Source organism: Trichechus manatus, unplaced genomic scaffold, assembly GCF_000243295.1.
Source record: "Trichechus manatus latirostris isolate Lorelei unplaced genomic scaffold, TriManLat1.0 scaffold00259, whole genome shotgun sequence".
NCBI lineage: Eukaryota > Metazoa > Chordata > Mammalia > Sirenia > Trichechidae > Trichechus > Trichechus manatus.
In genome coordinates, this window is record NW_004444195.1 from 1,953,060 (window position 1) to 1,974,727 (window position 21,668).

The 21,668-nt window shown below is 35.8% G+C and overlaps 1 protein-coding gene across 3 annotated transcripts in view; it reads right to left on the bottom strand.

Moving 5' to 3' along the window:
- The window catches only part of ARAP2 (ArfGAP with RhoGAP domain, ankyrin repeat and PH domain 2), a 250,761-nt gene that overhangs the window by 98,630 nt on the left and 130,463 nt on the right, over positions 1–21,668 (bottom strand). For all 3 annotated transcript variants that reach the window (XM_023724771.1, XM_004389789.3, XM_023724772.1), the window contains exons 11-18: positions 21,465–21,550; positions 20,605–20,787; positions 17,065–17,239; positions 16,487–16,621; positions 7,554–7,698; positions 5,355–5,457; positions 4,304–4,502; positions 2,974–3,037 (exon numbers count right to left, since the gene is read on the bottom strand). In XM_023724771.1, coding sequence (XP_023580539.1) covers positions 2,974–3,037; positions 4,304–4,502; positions 5,355–5,457; positions 7,554–7,698; positions 16,487–16,621; positions 17,065–17,239; positions 20,605–20,787; positions 21,465–21,550 — 1,090 coding nt within the window. The remainder of the gene's footprint in view (positions 1–2,973; positions 3,038–4,303; positions 4,503–5,354; positions 5,458–7,553; positions 7,699–16,486; positions 16,622–17,064; positions 17,240–20,604; positions 20,788–21,464; positions 21,551–21,668) is intronic.

The window sequence follows — 21,668 nt, forward strand, 5'->3', positions numbered from 1 at the left end:
AAACTATTTGTTCTGTAAGCCTTCACCTGAAGTACAATAAAATAAAATAAAAAAAAAAAAATTAATAGGTAAGTCGGAAACTGCATTTGTGCTAATACTTTAATGCCATAATGCTATCTCATTATTATTTCTGAGGAGTTCCTAGGTGGTGCAAACAGTGAATGTGCTCAGCTGCTAACCAAAAGGTTGGAGGTTCAAATCTACCCAGAGATGCCTCAGAAGAAAGAGCTGGCAATCTACTTCTGAAAAATCATTGAAAACCCTACGGAGTATAGTTCTACTCTGATACATATGGGGTTGCCATGAGTCAGAATTAACTCAACAGCAACTGGTTATTTCTGAACATATAATTAACAGGACTCTGACTAATAGTACAGTGAAATCTTTATTATCTGGTACCAAAATAAGAATCTAAAGTATCATTAACCATCATAAACCCAGACGTAAATATATGAAAATCTATAATCCTAATTAGGCCTGTAAGAAGTTAAAAAACACAATCTGATGCAAGCATATAATCAGCAATATGCTGCCTGTCTAAAGCTACTGATGTCCTCTCATGAAGCTGAAGAAAAGACAGGTTCAGATACCTGTTGAAAGTCATTATCCTTGTCAGCAGCAAGGAATATAACTAAGGAAGACACCTTTCTTTCTCTCTCTTTCTTTCTCTCTCTCTCTCTCTATATATATATATCAAATGATCTGGCACTACTATAAAGCTAAACATTTGAATCAGTGTAACTAAGGGATTTTTAAGAAATTGACAAAAATCAAGAAAAACCAACTTGTTCAAGAAACTGTACCTTCCTAATTGTTCTGCAAGATCAACTTTTCTTTGCTAGATCATTCTCTTCTTCCTGACATCTAAATATTGGAGGTCAACCTGTCAGTTCCTTGACTAAATAACACCAAATGCTCATGAATCCCAAATTTGTATGTCTAGCTGCAACCTTACCACTTAATTCCAGACCTGAACATTCAACTGGCTAGCCACTAGTTCCACTCTGTTATCAAACAGACATTCAAAGTTACTATTTCCAAAATCAAACTCTTAATCCATTACCCTTAAAGTTATAATTCCCTACCCCTACTATCCATGTATTTGTTCTCTCACAAAACAGCACTACCATTCATAATAACTGCTCAGGCCAAAAACTTTGGCATCATCTTTGACTCTCACATCCTACATCTAATCCATCAGCAGATCCTGTCAGCTTTCCCTTCATAATACACCCACTCCTCACTTATCAACATGGTTAGGTTCCAAAGACCAGGTTGTTATTTGAAAATCGGCATCATATAAAAATTACATCATTACATAACTGCAAAATTACATTGTTACATAAATCCCAACTTACATCATTACATAACCACCAAACTACTAAGAATAATGGCCCAGCCAAGTTGACACATAACCTTAACCATCACAGTCAGCGCTCCTCTGGCCTCATGCCTTGGCATTTGTTACCGCTAGATGTATATGTCATTAAGGCATAAAATAGGACATTTTTTTAGTATTGTCATAAATGCAAAATGTTGGATAATGAGATAATTGCTAAGTGAGGAGTAGGTGTATATCCAGCCACTCTTCAACACTACGACCTTAGACAAGCCATCTTCTGCCTGGCCTCTGCAGCAGCATTCTAACTGGACAAAAAGGTTAAAGAGGTGGAGATAAAGATTTTGGAGTTATTAGTATATAAAAGGGAGAAGGTGAAATCACTTAGGGAGAGTATATAGAATGGTAAGGGAGGAAGTCATGGGTTAGAACTCTGAAAAATACATGTTATTTTGTTGGGGGAAGTTATCAAGGAGGAGTAGCTGCCCTGGGAGACTAAACTCCTTTATCCAGAGAGTGAGGTTAGAAGCTTAGGAAGAGTGGTATCACTAAGCACGGGAAGAGAGTATTTCAAGAAGTAAGGAATAGTCAAAAGTGTCAAGTGCTGCCTAGGGGAAAGGTCCCATAAGGAAAGTCTATTAATCTGGCAGCCAGAGTAGTCCTTTTAAAACATAAGTCAGCTTATGTCACTCTCTAGCTCTCAAACTAAGTGGCCTCCCATCACTCTTAGAATAAAATTCAAATCCTTATACATCATGACCTGTAACATACTATTTGACCCAAGAAATCTGACATTTCTTCCAATTCCCTTGCTCATTTGAATATCCCCAGCTAAAGGAGCTTCTTTGCAGACGTTGAACACACTGAGCACAATTCTGTCTTAGAGTTTTTGAATGTACTTTACTCTGTGTCTGGAATGCTCTATCCAGACTTCTGCATAGTCTGCTTCTTCACTCCATGCAGACCTCTCATCAAGGATATCTCTCATGCCACTCTATCTAAAACACAATACTTTCCCATCAGACTTTTTCTCTCTCTGTACCATGCTTATATATTTTTTCATAGTATTTAATGTAGAGTGACGTAATACTACATAATTATATTTTTGTCTGCTTATAATCTGTTTCCCCCACTACTGTATATATTTCATGACATCAAGGACCCTGTCGGTCTTATTTATCATTAAATCCCCAGTAACTATAACAGTAACTGATGCACAATAGATGCTTAATAAATATTTACTGAATAAATTTCAAAAATCAAGTTTTTAACTATGGATGATCCACATACATAATTAATTGAGGATATTATTTATATTCACCATTACCTACCTATATTGAAAATGTATTTACAATTACCAAAGTGCTCCCAAATACTTGTATGTGAATGTCCCAAAGGATCTAGGTCTATGGAAAAATACAGTAATTGATCACACTGATGAGTATATCATAAAAGATAAGTAAACTTCATTGGGATACTCTGTTTACTGAGAAAAAAAATATGTATGTATATAAAATTCAGAAAATTCCCATCAGGTTTAAAAATAATGGGCTCTCACCCAAGAGGATAACCAGAATATTGAACCCCACAGAGTTGCTGCAATAAAGAACAAAAAGCAAAAATTCATCACTTACCTCCCTTTTTCTACTAAGAGCAGGACATCCAATTTTTCCCCATTTTGAACCATTGTGCTGATTGCTGGGGTGGTAAGGGAAAAGTACAAACATATTTTTAAAGAACTGTGGGATGAAGAATTACTTTACTCAAAGAATTGGGTCTTTGTCCCTGATTCCTAGGAGGTAATTTCTGAACCCTTGGAATTTTGAGGGATTGAATTGTCTTTAAAGAGCCCTGGTAGTGCAGTGGTTAAATGCTTGGCTGCTAACCAAAAGGTCGGTGGTTCAAAACTACCAGCTGCTCTGTGAGATAAAGATGTGGCAGTCTGCCTCCATAAAGATTACAGCCTTGGAAACCCTATGTTTTATAGGGTCACTGTGGGTCAAAATCGACTCAGTGGCATAGGGTTTGTTTTGTTTTGTTTTGGATTGTCTGTATTATTCATAGAGGTCTCCAGACCATACCTGAGAGTTGCTGATAATGAGATGACTCAGGATGAGGGCTAGCCAAGCCAAAAACACACACCATATGGTATCAGCCCAATCTCCAAAAAGTGGAGACAGCTGGAGACTGAGTTCAGTCACATGGTCAATTATTCAATCATGCCTAAGTAATGAAACCCCAGTACAAACAGTGGACACTGGGTTAGAAAGCTGAAAAATACATGTCATTTTGTTGGGCAGAAGGTGTTAAGGAGGAGTAGCTGCCCTGGGAGACTAAACTCCTTTATCCAGAGAGTGAGGTTAGAAACTTAGAAAGAATGGTGTCACACTTGGACAGACATTGATGAAACAGAAAGATAATGTCTCCCTAGGGACACAGAATCTCCTCATTTGGGACCTTCCTAGACCTCGCCCTACGCATCTCTTCTTTATTCTGTTCCTGATTTGTATCCATTATCACAAAACTGTACTTATACGCATAGGGCTGTCCTGACTTCTATGAGTCATTCTAGAAAATTCTGGAACCTAAAAGGGCAGCGGGAATCCCAAATTTGTAGCTAGTTGGTCAAAGCTTCAGGTGGTCCTAGGAACCCATACACTTGCAGCTGGTGTCTGAAATCCTGGGCAGACTTGGCACTCTGGAGGACTGTGCCCTTAATGTATGAAATTTAGACCTAACTCTGGGTAATTAGGGTCAGAAGAACTGCACTACAATTAGTGTCAGAATAGAATTGGACAGATAGATAGAAGAATATTACACTAAATACTTATAAAGGCAGATTAATACTATTCAGTCGTATGTTCAGGAGTGAGCCATCATAACTTTATGTAAAAAACTACCATTTTCATATGCCATAAATAATTGTGAACCAAAGATTGGGCCTGGGGGAAGAAGACAACTTACTTAGCTCTTGCAGTCTTCTTAAGTGCATTCTATCTTCCTGAGCTTCTTGCATTTGAAGGCAAAAGCGCAAAGTAGATTTGTCCATAGCAAACCAGCCTTTTCTCCACTGATCCAGGGCATGACAGTCTTTGTAGTAGAGTTGACCAACCAAATCATAGTCAGCTTCTGTTAAGTTTTCAGCAACAAAGGGAACAAAATGCTGTTAAAACAAATACAGAAAGGTAATAAAGACAGTGAAAATAGGAAATCTCTTCTTTTTTTATACATGAGGATAAAAAAATTATTTAACTATTTTAAAGATTTATAAATAAACCTAAATTTCAAAACAATTATCTAAACTTGCTATTAGTCTTAAAACTGAACAGCTATAATGTATCTTCAAATAGGAGCCCTTTTAACCATCTTTCTTGTCCGTGTATATATGGGGGGATTGAAATAGGAAGGCATTCTCTTTGTTGATTTGTGACATCTTTCTAAAATTTCAGCCTTCAATGTATTTCTCAATTTATATCTTGTATTGAATATATTTCTTTCCCCTCTGTGTAAACCATCTGCCTATAAAAAGACACAAACAGAAATGACTACAGTATTGAACAGACCTTAATCACCATAAGATTTTCTTAATTGAAACTGATTTCTCCATAGTCCTACATTAATTTCATCTCTGCTAAAGGCTCTAGAAAAGTAGCTCTTAACCTCTTTTGACAATGACCTTTAAAAATCTAATGATGTATAGACCAGAATGTTATATAAAATTTTCATGGAACCCTAAAGCTCATTCATAGACCCTAGGTTAAGACTTTTCTCTGGTTTATGATGTTGTTGTTGTGTGTCTACTTGATTCTGACTCACAGAAACCCTACAGAACAGAGTAGAGGTGCCCCATAGGGTTTCCTAGGCTATAATCTTCATAGAAGCAGATTGTCAGGTGTTTCTCCCCTGGAGTCGCTGGCGGGTTTGAACTGCAAACCTTTCAGTTAGCAGCCAAGCATTTAATCATTGTGCCACCAAGGCTCCTTGGATTTAGTATAGTATTACAAGATTTAAATACCTTGGCTATTGCCTCTGTCCATTTTCTTTGTGCTTGAGATGTTTCAGCTCCAAATAAAAACACACATTCTGAGGGTAAATAGATCTCAAAGGTAAAGATGGGCCTACAGGTCACAAGAATAAAAAGATACCATCGATTACGTATGTTTGGCTCTTAGGAAGACAATGCAAAGTTCAAACTGTTCATTAAATTTCTTAGGAAAATGAGATAATGCAGTAAAATCTATTTACCTACAGTATTATTCTGTTGATAGTTTGCATTTTATTCTGGTGATCTAAATGAGAACATGCTGGATCAGACACAAGGAATATCCTTTTGATGACTGAAGTCACTCTACCACATGACTTCTGACACACTAGACACTTCATCAGTTGTCTGACATGGCAAAGCACTCTCGTCAGTCTCCTCTTGTCTCTCCAACCACTCCTTCTTGGTTTAGTCTGACCAACTGCTCAATGCAAACATGGTGCAAACAGTTCGCCAACTAGCCCTCTTCTCGTCTTACTTCACAAATTTTCCTTAAGTCATCTCATTCTATCCCAAAATTTTATCTCCTTAACATTAGATAAAATTGGAGTTAACATCTCCTGTCCTGAGTTCTTCATCCATAACTCCAACTACTTCCTAAAACATGCTAAGTATATGCACTCCTATTACCTCAAAAACTCAAAATACCCTATGCTAAAATTTCCTTCTTTCTCCTCATTTCTTAGCCCAAACCTGTTGCATCCCTCTCATGTCCTGATTTTAAAGCATCACCATCTACCTCATCAAACAGTTTAAAACCAAGGAGTTTTATTTATTCTTCTCATTAACATCCATTCTTTATCCAGTCAGTCAGTCATTTAATCTTATCAATTCAACCATAAGATTCTCTCAAGGTCACTGTTCCTTTTCTTTTTAATAATCTCTCCCTTTGGATAAACTCTCATCAATTATAGTCTCTTTTCCATCTCTTCCTTACCACTTCTTCCAGATAGCTTCTGAAAATACAAATTTGCATAACTCCTCATTGCCTACATAACTGAGTTCAAACTCTATAATATGCTATTTAAGGAAATTTAGAATCTGGCTGCAACAATCATTTTTAACCTTGTCTCACTGTAGATGCTCTCCTTGCACATCTACCTGTATCAGTTATATTTCACGAAGAATGTTACATTTTTGAATGTTTATGTGTTGACATAAGTTAATACTAACTTTAGGTTATAATGTATTTAAAATTAAGCAACCTAATAAAATGAATGTACTTATTTTAACATTCCATGGTGAGCCGCATTTAAATGATTATTCACCTAGAATAAAAGTACTATTATGATTAAACAAAAACAAACCAACTAGTAATCAATTTTGTTCCCATAAAAAAAAATCCAATTAAATTTACTAGAAAACAAGAGTTGTCTCAACTAGTTCATGTAACTCATGTAATGTCAATATATTTGATGTAATTTTATGTAAATAGCATAGCTTTACAAATTTCCCCCTTTACCATACAAAATTATTAAAATACTATGCTCCTATGTAATTTTTTTTTAGATTTTAATATGTGTACTTTTTCATTATTTATATTAGAAAATTTGATAAGAAATTTTCACACCAAAGATCTCAGAAGGTCTGTTTCTAAATGTCCTCACAAAAAGCCCATTAAACTATTTTGTGAGTCAAATATATTAAATAATAATTAACTCTTAATTACAACTTTTTTAGACAATTAACATGCCAAAGTAGATCTTTAAAGAATTTAGTATTTTGATATGCTCTTAAATATACTTAATATTTGTTTATTTTAATGTAAAAAAATCACCATTGAATAGTCTCCTTTGTGGTCTGTTTTAACAATGTTTCTCCTTAAAAGAATGCATCAACTTTGCAGTTAGAGTGACTATTTTAAAAAATGAGTAAATCATAAAAATTTCAGGAGTAAAATGTTCAAGAATAGAATGTTATAAATTTTCTTAAGATTAGCTGGGAACATGTTAGCCTTTCATATTACCTAGTCTAATATTCTAATTTTCCTACTTTTCATTGAATTCTCTAAGGCTCATACAGAAGTTGCAAAATGAGCAGGCATTAAGAGACAATTAAGCCCTTCTACGGGAAGCAACTGAAGAACTGAATTGATAACAAAACTCTTATTACCTGGTGTGATAAATATCTGAAAATACTTTTCACCTCTTAACTGTTCAATGTTAGACCTACCCGGTACTTAAATAGAAGTCTTCTTTGTGTATAGCCAGGCAGACAACCTCACTGATATTAATGGTGCCATTAGGTGTGGTAGACTTATCATTTTCGTAGTAACTCAAAAAACCTCCTTCCAAAACACACCACTTTTTATTTGTCTCTGTGAATTTAAAACAAATCAATTAAATAAGTTGAAATATATTGTATAAAATTATTTTTTTCAATCATGGTCTTAAATTATGACTGGATTCAAATAAATAAATACATTAATTTCCTATTTTGCACAAAGAGTATGCAATAACTGCATGGGATATAAATGTGCTCTCAAAAAACTTACTATGTAGTAGCTAGGGATTTACAAGACAGAAATAACTGTGGCATAGAAGACCAGAGAAGCAGGCAGATCCATAAAGAAATTGCTGCAACACAACTCTGCAACTGCAAAGACTGATGTCTCCAGAGTATTAGGAAGTTAAAAAATGCAGTGTAAAAGTGAGACTGTGGCTGCTGTGAGGTAGGTATGCATAGAAGAATGGATTAGAATCTGCAGTGCGCTTAATGCCTTGTTAGGTGACTTAAAATTCATCTTGTACAGAGTCCATGAGCCAAATCCAGCCCATCACCTGTTTTTGTAAATAAAGTTATATTGGAACACAACCACATCTATTCGCTTATGAAGATTGTCTATGATGGCTTTCCAGATACAAGGACAAAATGAGTAGCTGCAGCAGAGACCATCTGGCCTGCAAAGACTAAAATATTTACAATCTGGCCCTTTTTATAAAAAAAAAAAAGTTCACCAAGTCTTGATTTTCTAGGTGAGATGGTGAGTTATTTTAATGGTTTCGACAAAGGAATATAGTCAGATTTGAGTTTTACACACCCTGCTTACTGTGAAAAATGGATTTGAGAGGGTGAAGTGAAAAGCAGGGAGGCCAGTTAGGACATTGTTGACAGGACTTTGAGTAGTGAAAAGGACCAAAATCAGGACAGTGGTGGTAGGGATACAGTGGTAAAAATAAGGGCAGGGGAAGGAGGGACAGAAAGACAGATACAGAGAGAGGTAGAAACCCATACAAGATCACCAACTACTAGGTTATACCCAAATTAGGTAGAACCAAAATAAATAAATAAATAAATAGAAAACCACCACACACACACAAAAATGAATTTGTGGTGAACTCAACAGACATGGTTCCCTAACTCAGGCAATACAAGCAACCTCAGAGGTCTGGAAGCAGAAGTAGTGAAAATGGACATAAGAGGCTGGCCAAAATGTTTGCTGATAACTGTGGGTAGAACAGAATTTCAAAACAGACAATTCTAGGAAGCAGCAAGAACGCTTTTGAAATTGCAATAAGGGTACAAATGATGATCTAAGCATGCTGATGAACCAGAACTGGAAACAGTCCAGGGCTGATAAACAAGGAAAAACAAAAAGGTCAAAGACATGCATATAAAAATAAAGCCCAAGCAAAAAAATGCAAATATGGAATTAATAATTTATTGAGTATATTGAACCAAATTCTGCTAATACATCAACTATAAAATGAGAATATCATTTTAGAAAGTATGGAAATTTATAGGTTACTAGAACATCCCACTCAATATATCCATGAAAATAAATATGAAAAAAAAATTAACCAATTAAACGGAGATTTGATTGATGATTGTTACTGACTATGGAGATACTAAAAGAGGAAGTTATTAATTGCTATTATTTAAACTGAGAACTTACAATGGAAGTTAGGAAATATCCTAAGGGGTATGTGCGTTTTATCCTATTCAAATAAAATTTGAAAATAAAATCCTGAGTAGTTTCTAAAAAGATGAAATATGGATTTGTTACAAGAGAGTTTAATGGTAGACAGCAGGGGTGGGAAGAAGGTGCCATTTTAGTCATGGATCTCGTCAGACTTGTTTTAGTCCTACTGGATTCTAAAAATTGTGTACAAATAAAATATATCTATTTATTAGTTAAGTCTTCTACTTGTTTTTACATTATTACACATTCCAAAAGTGTCTATGCTATCACTTGTATTTAACTTACTTCTTGACTAATCCTTATATATGGAAAATATAAATGTGAAAGATTTCAAACAAAAGGGATGAACACCAACCAGAAAGAATGACTTTACGTGATCTCCTTTTGCATTGCCAAAATTATGGTTAATGTTCATCACTCCTGTTTGATTCCCTACTTAAAAGAAATAATAAAACAAGAAGGCTTTCTAATTGAGCATGAAAAAAAAATTATCCCATGTATTATGCATTTCCAATGAAAGATACTAATGTGAAAATTAAATTATGAAAGATTTGTACTATTTTGTAAAGGTTTTAAATGTTGTCATATAAGGCCTAACTATACTCTGCCAAAGAAATCTTTGAACAAGTGAGGTAAAAAATTTAACTCAAATTTTTCAAATAAAATTACTAGGAAAGAAAAATTTGTCTGAAATTTTCAGGTTCTGTAGATAAAGTGAATTATTTTTGAATCATCGCTTCATCATCTTGTATCTGGAGTCTAGAGATTCCAACAACTCTCAAACTCTTAGGTACTGCCAAGAATTAAACAATATAAGTAACCCTTGATTTTGCATTAAGAAATACATGAGATCCATAGATGTTAAGGCTAATGAAACAATTCTGTAGATTAGATCTAACGGATAAAGTTTGTAGATTATATAATTTCCTAATTTTGATATCTGTACTGTGATTAAGCTAGGGAATGCCTTTCTTTTTAAGGTACTTAGAGGCACAGTACATCAAGTATGCAACTCTTGATTCTGAGAAAAAAATGTTTTTATGTTGATATATACATAAACATATATATGTATGTATATATTTATATACACACACAGAAACAGAGAGAGGATAATATTAAAAATGATAATATTTGGGAAGTCTGGGTGAAAGGTATTGTATTTTATGCAAATAACACACGCATTGTATATTTTTGGCCAACCGCACAACCCCCTGGCATGTTATTTCCCTGGGCGTGCCATGTGTGTTGTATGTGTGGGCACGTTATTTACGTTGAGCACATTCTTTGCAAAAATGTGGTATATGGCAATTATTTGCACTATTCTTGCAGCTTTTCTGTAAATATGAAATTATGTTAAGGTAATTAAGAAGTTAAAAGAAAAAAATATTAAAATCACTGCTTGACTTTTCCTTTACCATATCTTTAGAATCTTAGGTGGATGTAGTGGTGAGCAGCAGAAGAGAGAACAAGATGATATTTGGCCTCAAAAACAATCAAGAGGAGAAACAAACAATAGGTAGAAATTCTGAGAACTGTATGGTCACTATATTCTGAGAACCTGACTGTCAAATGAAAAGCCAAATCGTACCTGGCAGAAACAAACAACTCATAGAAATTCTTTATGGGCACTGGAATAGAAACCTAGCAGAGACCCATTCTTTTTCCTACTGGAAGGTGATATATCCCAAAGTCTTCAAATCCTGTGTCATAGTATATACCCTGAAGAGTTTTATAAAGCCATATTTTAAATGAATATTCATTACAGATGTCTAAGATATAAGAAAAGGAAAAGTCAAAGTACTAATCAAAGGAGGATATGAAACAATTTCAAAACAATGCAGTCAGATGTTTAGAATAATCTTCATAAAAAACAAAGCACAAGTGTACATTCATTCAGTACATAAATAGCCATGAATGATGTACAGGGCAGCAGGCTAGATGGTTAGAGCAAGGGGCACTGATTAGGAATTCCACACTTCTGTCCTCGGGCAGCTTGTAGTGCAATGAAAGGGGATATATATGTGATGTTCTTACTTTGGTCCCTTTGAGGTTGAAAGCATTCATGGAGGAACTCCCCCTCAAACTGGAGTGATAAAAAAAGACTTCACAGAAAAAACAGCTTTTGAAATAGTTCTTTATGACTGGAAAGACATGTTTCTAAGGTAGCAAAAAATGCATCCAGAGCTACGCTATTCAGCAGTTCTGGCAAAGAAGAGTGTGAGGGAAGTCATAGAAAAGAGAAACTGCAGAAACATAGATTTTGCTGGAGAGTCAGATTACATAGAAGTTAGGACTTGGGAAACAATACTGTATGTAGGGTCACAGCAGAGGATGGGTCCCAAGAGTCTTCCACGACAGGTGTTCAGGAGTTTGTTCCTTTTTCAATAGACAAGTAGGAGCCACTGGAAAGTCTTTAACAAAATGTGCCAAATGAATAATATATAAAATAAATATGAATGCAGAATCTATTTATGCAAATTCTAATGGGACACAAATGACAGATCTCTTTTAAAAAGTGAGTACAAACTCATTTTAAGTTAGAAATAAGGGCTTGAGGAAATTTACTCCTGTAGCATTATCATCACTATAACCATTTATTAGCCTTACTTTTGTAAGTGAAAATGGGCCAGATGTCAGACAAAGCAGGCACAGATATTATCTTTGAGGACTTAGAATAACAAAAGATGTGACAGAAAATCTTGACATTATTATTCATTTTGGAAGAAACAAACAGCTTTAACAAAATCATGTTGAGTTATATTGGTCTGCTTAGGCCAATTCAGATGTACTCCTGACTTTAAGAAATGTCAGTACCCTATAGGACACCCTCTCTCTGCTACAGAAGTCTTACTGTTAATCACACATCAGGAGACATCCAAAATGGGTAACTTTCAGGACTCAGCTGGTTAATATATTGGAGTTTGTATAAGGAGTCAAGGGGTTGGATGACCAGAGGGGGCAGGAATTGCTCATTCTTTCTTTCTAATCTTGATGCTTAGATTTGGGAAGGAAAACACTACTCTGGACTTACCCAAGCACAGGTGAAGAATTCCAGAGATGACCTGTTTAAATTCTAATTTTCCAGTCTACAGTTAGGCAACTTGGTTGTCAACTATAGCTTGCTTGTAGGACATACCTACGGAGTCTCTGGTTGGCACAAATGGTTAAGCACTCAACTACTAACTGAAAGGTTGGCAGTTCGAACCCACCCAGAGGTGCCTCAGAAAACAGTCATGGTGATCTGCTTTGGAAAGGTCACAGCCTTGAAAACCCTGTGGAAGAGTTCTACTCTGCACACATGGGTCACCATGAGCTGGAATCAACTCGATGGCAACTAACAACAGGACATAACCAATCACAAAAGCTAACTGAAACCACAAACACCTGTACATCCGTATAACCCCTCTACTTCTTCCTCCACCCAATCATCATCATTTTTAGGTGCTAAGCTCTCTCCTAAGCACTTTATATACAGTAACTCATTGAATCCTCACAGTAACCCTAGTAGATCCGTTCTATTATTATTCCCACCCTTTCCTTACACCCTTTCTACGAGCACAGAGCAGTTCCCAAATCACACAAGCACTTGGCATCAAAGGGGAAGTGAAACACAGGCAGTTGGCCTTCAGAAGCTATACTTTTAACTACTCATGCTGCCTCTGTGCCTATTATATGTTTGAAGTATGTATGTCCATTTAAAAAATGTATTAGGGTAAAGAAGAGGTCATACCTTTTAACACATGTGCACAATAAAGCTGAGATAGTTAAGGTTAAATTATTTTATTAAACCATTGTTTTCAGATGAAGAGATTTCTAACCTCTAAAAGGTACATAACTGGCTGACAGAATTCAGAGTCCACTGATAATAGGAATACACATTAGGATTCCTTTTCATTTCAAATAAATGTGTTTTAGCTTTGGAAAAACATGTTTAAACTGTACAAGTCAGGCATTCATACAACAAAAGATCTTCAAAACTTCTCAGCGCTAACCTATAAAATTAAGTATAAACAGGAGAAATGCAGTTTTTAGTAAACTACATCAACCCCTTTCTTTTTAAAAATCAAACACTGTGTAAACTAATCAAGGTAAGGATACCAAGGGAAAAAAATGTGGCTGAGGTGGAAAAAACAGGACAAAACCAGGATGCTATTATTCCGCTCTGTACTTAGGTTTAATAAGAGCTATCAATCTTTCTTTTTGTGAACATTAAATTGAGAAAAAAAAAGAAAAATATAGATCAGTCTTCATAACCAGAGGCTAGAAGAATTTCAAATCCTGAAAACCTAAACTGACAATCTGAAGCCTCTGTAACGCTCTGAAGGACTGTGTGCATTTCATTCTCAGGCTTTTTTCTTTATTCTTAATCGTTTTGCTGTATGGCGGTCCTGACAAGAGCTGATGGACTAGTCCAGTCTGGGTGCCGGCCTTTCAGAGGCAAAGGTGACAGCCACACCTTAATCTCTAAATCTTTCCAAATGATTCATTTCTTTCTGTAAACCTGATGCTCAATAGCAGTAACAACACTGCAGAATCTTGGGGGAAAAAGAAGCAAATCCCAAACTTTGCTTCTTGGTAGTTTAGCTTTTTCTTCATTGTTAAGCAGTCTCTTTCTGAGCCAAGGGAATGCTTTGTCCAAGCAATCATATCCTTTTATGCTCAGATCAAAAACAACTAACATGGGATTGCACTTTTACATCGTGGTAATCTGATTAGAGAAACAGTCATTCATTCAACAGGTATTTATAACATGGCTAGTAGGTATCGCTACTGTTTAAGGCAACAAAGATTTGATAACGCTGAACAAGCCAAAAAATGTTGACACCTCATTGGGCTTGCACTCCAGTGGGAGGGAAAAACAAACAAAGGAGGGATCATCTTCAAGCATATTAAGCATAAGAGTGATGACAGAAATAAATAGCATCCTATAAAATGGAAAAGCTGGCAGTGGGAGCACACTTTAGCAGGGTGTCAGAGAGGCCTGTCTAAGTAGGCAGCATGAGAATTCATCTCTGAGAGGTGAGAAGGAGCTAGACTGGGGGAAGTGCCCTTCTTGCAGAGCAGGTGGAAAGTGCAAAGGTCCAGAAGAGGCAAAAAAGAACATGTCAGATTCCCAGAACAGAGAAGAAACTAGTGTGGCCAGGCACATGTGTGTAAGAGATAAGTGACATGAGATGAAGTGGGAGAGGTATGAAAAGGTCTTTTAGGCCACAGTGAGGAACAGGGCTATATTCTGGAATGGAAAGCCACTGAACATCTTTGAGCAATGGAACTACATGTTTTCAAAGAACATTAAAGCAGATTTGTGGAGCAGTTTGGAGGAGAGCTAAGGCAGATGTAAATCAGGAGCATATCTATCACTGTATAGGCAAGAGACAATGGTGACTGGGGCTAGTGTGATATCGGTGAAGGTGGAGAGTACCAAATGATTCAAGATCTATTTTGAGTTTGAAATGATAGAACCTGATGATAAACTAGATGGAAGAAATGAAGACAATCAAAAAATACCTTGCCAAGAGATTCTTTTCAAATGAAATCATTTCTGCTGTGCTGCATATACCCAAAATACAAAAGCTTAATTTCATATTACTTGAAAAACCGTGTTCCAAAATGAGAACACATTTCTAATTAAATTACATATACAGAGAATGCACCAGTTCTGTTTTTTGGAAATAAATTTTAACAAAAGCATCCATTGTTGATTTATAAAAGTAAAATGTGAGAATGATTTCATTACAACAGTTTAATACATTAACTTAGACCTCAAGTGATTAAGAAAAACATTTTATTTCAAGAAAATATACAGCAAACTGATAGGTATATAAAAATTACAACCTCAATGGTAAAAAAAAAAAAAAAAAAAAAGCTTATTTTTAGTTTACAGAATGCTTGAAAAGCTTTAGGAAGAAAATGCTATATTCAAAATTCCTTATTTTATCTTTGTATATTTCACCTTTGTATAAATTAAGTGGAGTCCCTGGGTAGTGCAAGTGACTAATGTACTTGGCTGCTAACTGAAAGGTTAGAGGTTTGAGTCCACCAAGAGGTGCCTTGGAAGAAAGGCCTGGTGATCTTGTTGCAAAAAATCAGCCTTGAAAACCCTACTTTGTCCTATAGCGTTTCTATGAGTTGAAATCAACTCACTGGCACATGACAACAGTAACAATATACTCCCTAGGGAATTAATGCCATACTACTGAATTTAACTCTCAATCACCACCATCAATTAGCTTGTAATAGCTCAATCTCTGTCTACACACTCTATGTTCCAATAGAAACGTTTCCTCACCTATATTTCTCAAATCAATGACAATGGATGTAACATAAGCATGAGCTATGTGTCTCATTCATTTTTATATCCCTAATACCTAACACGTGCCTGTCACATGGAGGTGGATGGACAGACGGATAAATGCCCACCATCAGTCTGTTCATATACTGCCCCAAATTTAAAATATGTTTTTAAATCAAATTAATTCCCATTTTTTTAAAATCATGCTTAACATTTTTTTTTCACTTAAAACACACACTTAGAACAAACTGAACCACTTGATTTCACTCAGTACTCTGATAAAATATATACTGAAAACTTGTCATTTCTTCCTACATGATCCCATTTATCTATATTATCTCCTCAGCTGGGGTGTCCATCTCTAAGGGAGAGAGCTGGGTTTCACAGTTCTTTGGAATAACCCTTAAAATCTGAAACAGAATCAGCTGGCTCTAAGGTGTTGTTGTTGGGTGCCACTGAATTGATTTTGACTCATAGTGACTCAATGTGACAGAGGAGAACTGCCCCATAGGGTGTTCTTGGCTATAATATTTATGGAAGCAGATCGCTAGATCTTTCTCCCATGGAGCTACTGGATGAGTTCAAACTGCCAACATTTCGGTTAGCAGCCACGTGCTTAACTGTTGTGCCACTAGGTTCCTTGGTCCTAAGGTAGACATCAGGAAATTTCGTTGAGGATTCGCTCAGGATTCCAACCCAGTGGTAAATCCCAGCTGCACTGCATGAAATAGTTATCTGTGCCTGGAAGCATTTATAAATTCTCAAAAAATATTTCTCTACTGCAAGATCAAATCTAACATCTTAAGGGAAAAAAATCAAAATTTAAAATTGTACTGATAATGGAATAAAGTTTTATCAGATAACAAAATCTAAAAGTACCAGAAAAGATACCTTCAAGCAGTTTTTTCTCTGAATAGAGTTTAGAAGCAGCAGAAGGAGCTTGGTACAAAAAGTCACAAAGAAAGGTGGACTGGACGAATTCATGACTTAATCCACCCTCAGAAGGAATATCATGTTGTGGGAAATCTGAAAAAATTAAAGAAATAATAAATATGAAATCTAAAATACAATTTTTCCTTTTGCATGTAAATACACACGTGAGTTCTGAACAGAAGACAAACTACATGAAATACACCACAGAATAAATATATATTTATTTTACTTTGCACAAAAGCATTTAAGTCATGCTATTAATACAAAAATTGGATTTCATTTTGGTGCAAAAAATTACACAAGATTAACTATTTTAACCTTCCATTTATAAGCTTGCAGAAATATATAAGATTTAGTTACTAAACTTACTTGAAATAAAGTAAAAAATAATTAATCTTAAGCATCTTCTATCTTTTTTGGTGACAGTTTTTCTTCCTGCCGTTTTTTTTTTAATTTGAGAAATAAACATATTTGAGCATTCATCCTTTTAGGAATATACCAGATGACACGGAACGAGTGCAAAGACAGCAGCTAACCTGAGAATTTGTTATGGTAGAGAAATTCCATTTGCAGACTCTGCCCAGCCTTCTTGGCCAGCAGATAGGGGGTGCTATGCACGGGGTCTCCTGTTGCACACATAACATCTGCTCCACTGAACAGCAAAGCCATTGTTTCCAGAACATCTGGTTTCACTACAGCAGCACACAGAGCCTGGTAGTTAAAAGAAGATACACTTTTTAAGGGAAGAAAATATGATTCTAGATATTTAAAACGAGAGAAAGTCTGATAATTCATTTATGAGATGAAGTGTGTATTTCTTTTTTTCCCAAGAAGGCTAATAATAATTGTGCCCTAAATTAGGCAATAGGCACAAAAGGCCCGTTCACTATGGATTTAAATAACAGCCATGCCCTCTAAGTCTCAATTCGTTGTTTTGTTAGTGTGATGTTCCAAGCCCTCCAATCCATCATGTTTGCTTTTGAAGATATTTTTATGTTCACGTACTATGGCGGTGGATGATGTTTAGAAAACTAAAAACATTTCAAATATAATAAAGAAATATTCAGTAATGTTTTGTCACGTGAAGGCTAACATGTAAGTGTGTGTATGTTTATGTATGTGCTTATGCGTGTGTGTGTCTATGTCCTACCTAATCCTGATCTGTAGAATGTTTACATTACTGTTGTGTTTTAGGAATCTGAAAAATGAATACAAAGCGAATTCAAGATCTCTCCCTTTTTTTTTGAAGGGGTGCCAGGGCATGAGTGCACAAAGAGGAAAGGCAGGCAAGATGCATTATTTACTTCTGGTATTTATCATCCTTGTACAAACAGAAGGGACTGCAGGAATCTAACTTCTTTTTTCCTTTTGCCTTGAAGTAAGATGACTTCACACCTTTTCTCATTCTCTTTCTTTCCACCTTACGTGCATCCCCAAACCTCACTTTATCAGCTTTGCATTTACTTCTAAACTCTCTGCTTTTGGCACCCTGATTCCATCTGACTCTTTAACCTTGGGCTCACCACTTTATTTCCTTCCTGCCACAGTACACCAAAATTCTGTGACACAACCTCGGGACAATCGCTCATTAACTGTCCCCATGGACACCTCACAGTGAACAGTCTACAAGTTGTATGACACGGTCCTTCACAGTTCAGACTGGGAGGGTCAGCTGGTAAAAAACTATTAATCTTTTCCACCGTAGTCCAGCTGACCTCCAGAATTCCCTTTAACTCACAATCAAGAACCTGAATCCTTGTATCTCACTGCACTAATTTGCTAGGTGATCTTTGGTAAATTTCTCCTCTGCACTGGGTCTTAGTTTTCCTCGCTTCCAAATGAGTGTGTTGCATAAAATAACAGCTAACTTTTCCTCCACCCTAACAGTCTCTGATCCTCAATTTAACAGCATATGTTTTCTTAATTCTCTCTCGTCTCCCTCTTTTCCTTCAAAACACACTGAACTTGATACTTTATATTTTGGGATATCTAACTGCTAAGGAGCCCTTGTGGCACAGTGGTTACATGCTTGGCTCCTAACAGAAAGGTTGGCAGTTTGAACTCACCAGTCGTTCCATGGGAGAAAGATGTGGCAGTCTGTTTCCCTAAAGATTACAGCCTTGAAAACCCTATGGGGCAGTTCTACCCTGTTCTATAGGGTTGCGATGGGTCAGAATCAACTTGACGGCAACATGTAGCTTTTAAATGATCAGTTACCCTACTTGCCTGTGCTCATAAATTTAAAAAAACCACACCCATATTTTTCCACAATTTTATCCCCAGCACCTAAAAAAGGACTCAGCAAGTAGTAAGTGTATAATAAACCCACCAAACCAAGCCCACTGCTGTAGAGTTGATTCCGACTCACAGGAATCAACCCTATAGGACAGAGTAGAATAGAGTAAAAGTGCCTCAGGGTTTTCAAGGCTGTAATCTTTACAGAAGCAGACTAACACATCTTTCTCCCATGGAACAGCTGGTGGGTTCGAACTGCTGATCTTTCAGTTAGCAGCCAACTGCTTAACCACTGCACCACCAGGAGTGTGCCACCAGTTGCTTAATAAACAACTATTTTTTTTTTTTTATTTTTTTTGGTTAGAATTGTTCACTGATACTAAGAGTGCCACTTTTAAGAAGCCCGATGTGGAGGTAAGTCCCAATGAATAGACTTCCCTAAAATATTCTCAGGAGGAATGCAACTGCTAGCACTTAATCTAAAACTCAACAGCTGAGCTCATGTAAACAGTGTAGTGTAGCAGACAGGACTTCACTTGGGGACAACAATATTTATCCGCTGACAAGATTCCCATCACCATCAAAGACGGAGAAGCAACTGGGGGAAGATATGTCCTGGTTCTCCAATCTCTCCAATTCCCTCTCCAGATCCATAACTTACCACACATACACTTATTATTTATTGATTTCTGGTATAAAGAATTACGTTAACCATAATCCTTCGTTTATGATACCCTCTTATCATTATTCCATACATGTGTGGTATAACTGGTCAGTTCTTTAATAATGTAATTAGCACCCATGAAAACACTAACCAAAATAAGTTAATATTGTTAAGTGCCTTAACAATAACCTACGTTTAACCGTATAATCCCCCCACCCTATTCAATCCCTCTGGTTCTCCTCCCCACTTTAGCTAACCATCCCAAATCCTCAGTTCACTGTGTGCTATTACTTTAAAATTGGCTGGTGACCTCTGTTTATTAATACCAAACATGTACAAGGAAGAAAAAACATTGTAGGGGGAACTAAACCCATAGAATAGAATGTAAATCAATTTTATATATTTTGCAATTTCTAGAGAAGTAGGGAAAATGGTCTTTCTTTCTTTTCTAAAATGTTCACCATAATGCTACTACCTGGGGATCCTTATCTAACAAGCATTACCATTAAAAAAATACTAAAGAATTGAGAACCATGTAAAAATACATCTTCAAAGCATTAAAAATATAGATATATGAAGTATATGCTTAAATATATCTATACATAGATATACATACATACGCTTAAATATATCTACACAAGGGATTGAAAAAGCAATTTAAGAAAAGAAAGTATGTGTATGGGGGCGGGGGGAGGTGGGGAAGGTAACAAAACCTTTTACCAACAGGGTGAAGACTAAATGGGTAGCATGAAATAGGCACAAGATCTGGAATGACTCAGGCATGACACTTCAACACCACTAAGCAAATCACAGTTGGTAACAATAAATTGAGGAAATGTTGTCAATTCTGATGGCACCAAGTGAGTAACACAGGAACTTGTTATGTTTAGTAACCTGTACTTAAAACAGGGAACATTGTTGACGTTTTAAGAATAATGAGGTAGGCCTGAGTTAGCTGGAAACTTCAGTAACGGAGGAAGAGTTACTCCTCTATTATACTGGATCCTTAAGGGAAGCAATGAGAAAACCACCAATGCAATCTCATAAGCAGAAATAAAATACAATTAAATAATAATTTTATCAAATAATATAAGATTTCACTTCTTACCAAGAACCCTGGCACATATTTAAAAAAATAAAATAAAATCCAATTGTGTTGGTACATTTCATCGAATACCTTATTTAATTCTTCTTTTGTGAGAGATGCCAAAAGGGTTTTTCTGAATCTTCCTTCTTTATACTTCTGAGTGATAAAGTTTTTTCTCTTTTCTACTGGAGAGTCCATGTGTAACTCTTCATCCTTGTGAAGATTACCAGCCCAAAAGTCATTTGCTCTTTTGTTTCCAATGACTATAAAAAGCTGAATTGTCAAAAAATCAGACAATGTATCACTATATAAAATATATTTGAATTTGCAGAAAATGGACTCACAGAAATTAAAGCATAACAGTAAAAAAATATAGATGAGCTCATGAAAGACCGACTCTTTCAGAAGAGGAGATACTATTTTTATTTTGAATATAGCTTAGCTGCTCACAATATTGGTAAAAAAAATTAGAAAGGAAATGCAAGAAATGTAAATTGCAGCATAAACACTGTTATTAAATATGTTTAGAAGCTCACACTGAGACAGATTAATTTAAAATGCCTGAGAAGTTGGGCTAATGCCGTCTAGAGTGCCAAGTAACACTACCAGAAAACGGAGACATCAAGTCATAATAATCACAGTAAAAGTCACAGTGCGGACAAGAAAGAAAATAATAAATTCTGCCAAATGTCTTCATTGACACTTCTTATAATTTATCCATGCTGGGTTAAATAGAAAATTCTAACTTTAAAAAAAAAACAAAAAACCTGTCAAACCCTTAAAAGCAGTCACTACTATTAAAGCTCCTTATACTTTTTATGTTTAAAATAACTGTCTCAGTTAGGAAGTAGGCTAAAAGAGTTACTACTATCCTAAAGAAATTATGCTGCCCCACTGCATGGTTCTTCCCCAATCTCTTCTACTTACCACCACAGTTATATCAGACTCACCTCAATGAGTTCATTGCTCCAAATACTAGCATCCATTTTTAGGCTTCTAACCTTGGAATCGTTAGGTCCTAAAGATCTATGTTGTCCTGGAATCAAAAAAACAATTACATTTCTATTTTAATTTGAATGTAAACCTATTTTATTTATTTATTTATTTATTTATTTGGTTTTATTTATTTTTATTGTACTTCAGGGGAAGGATTA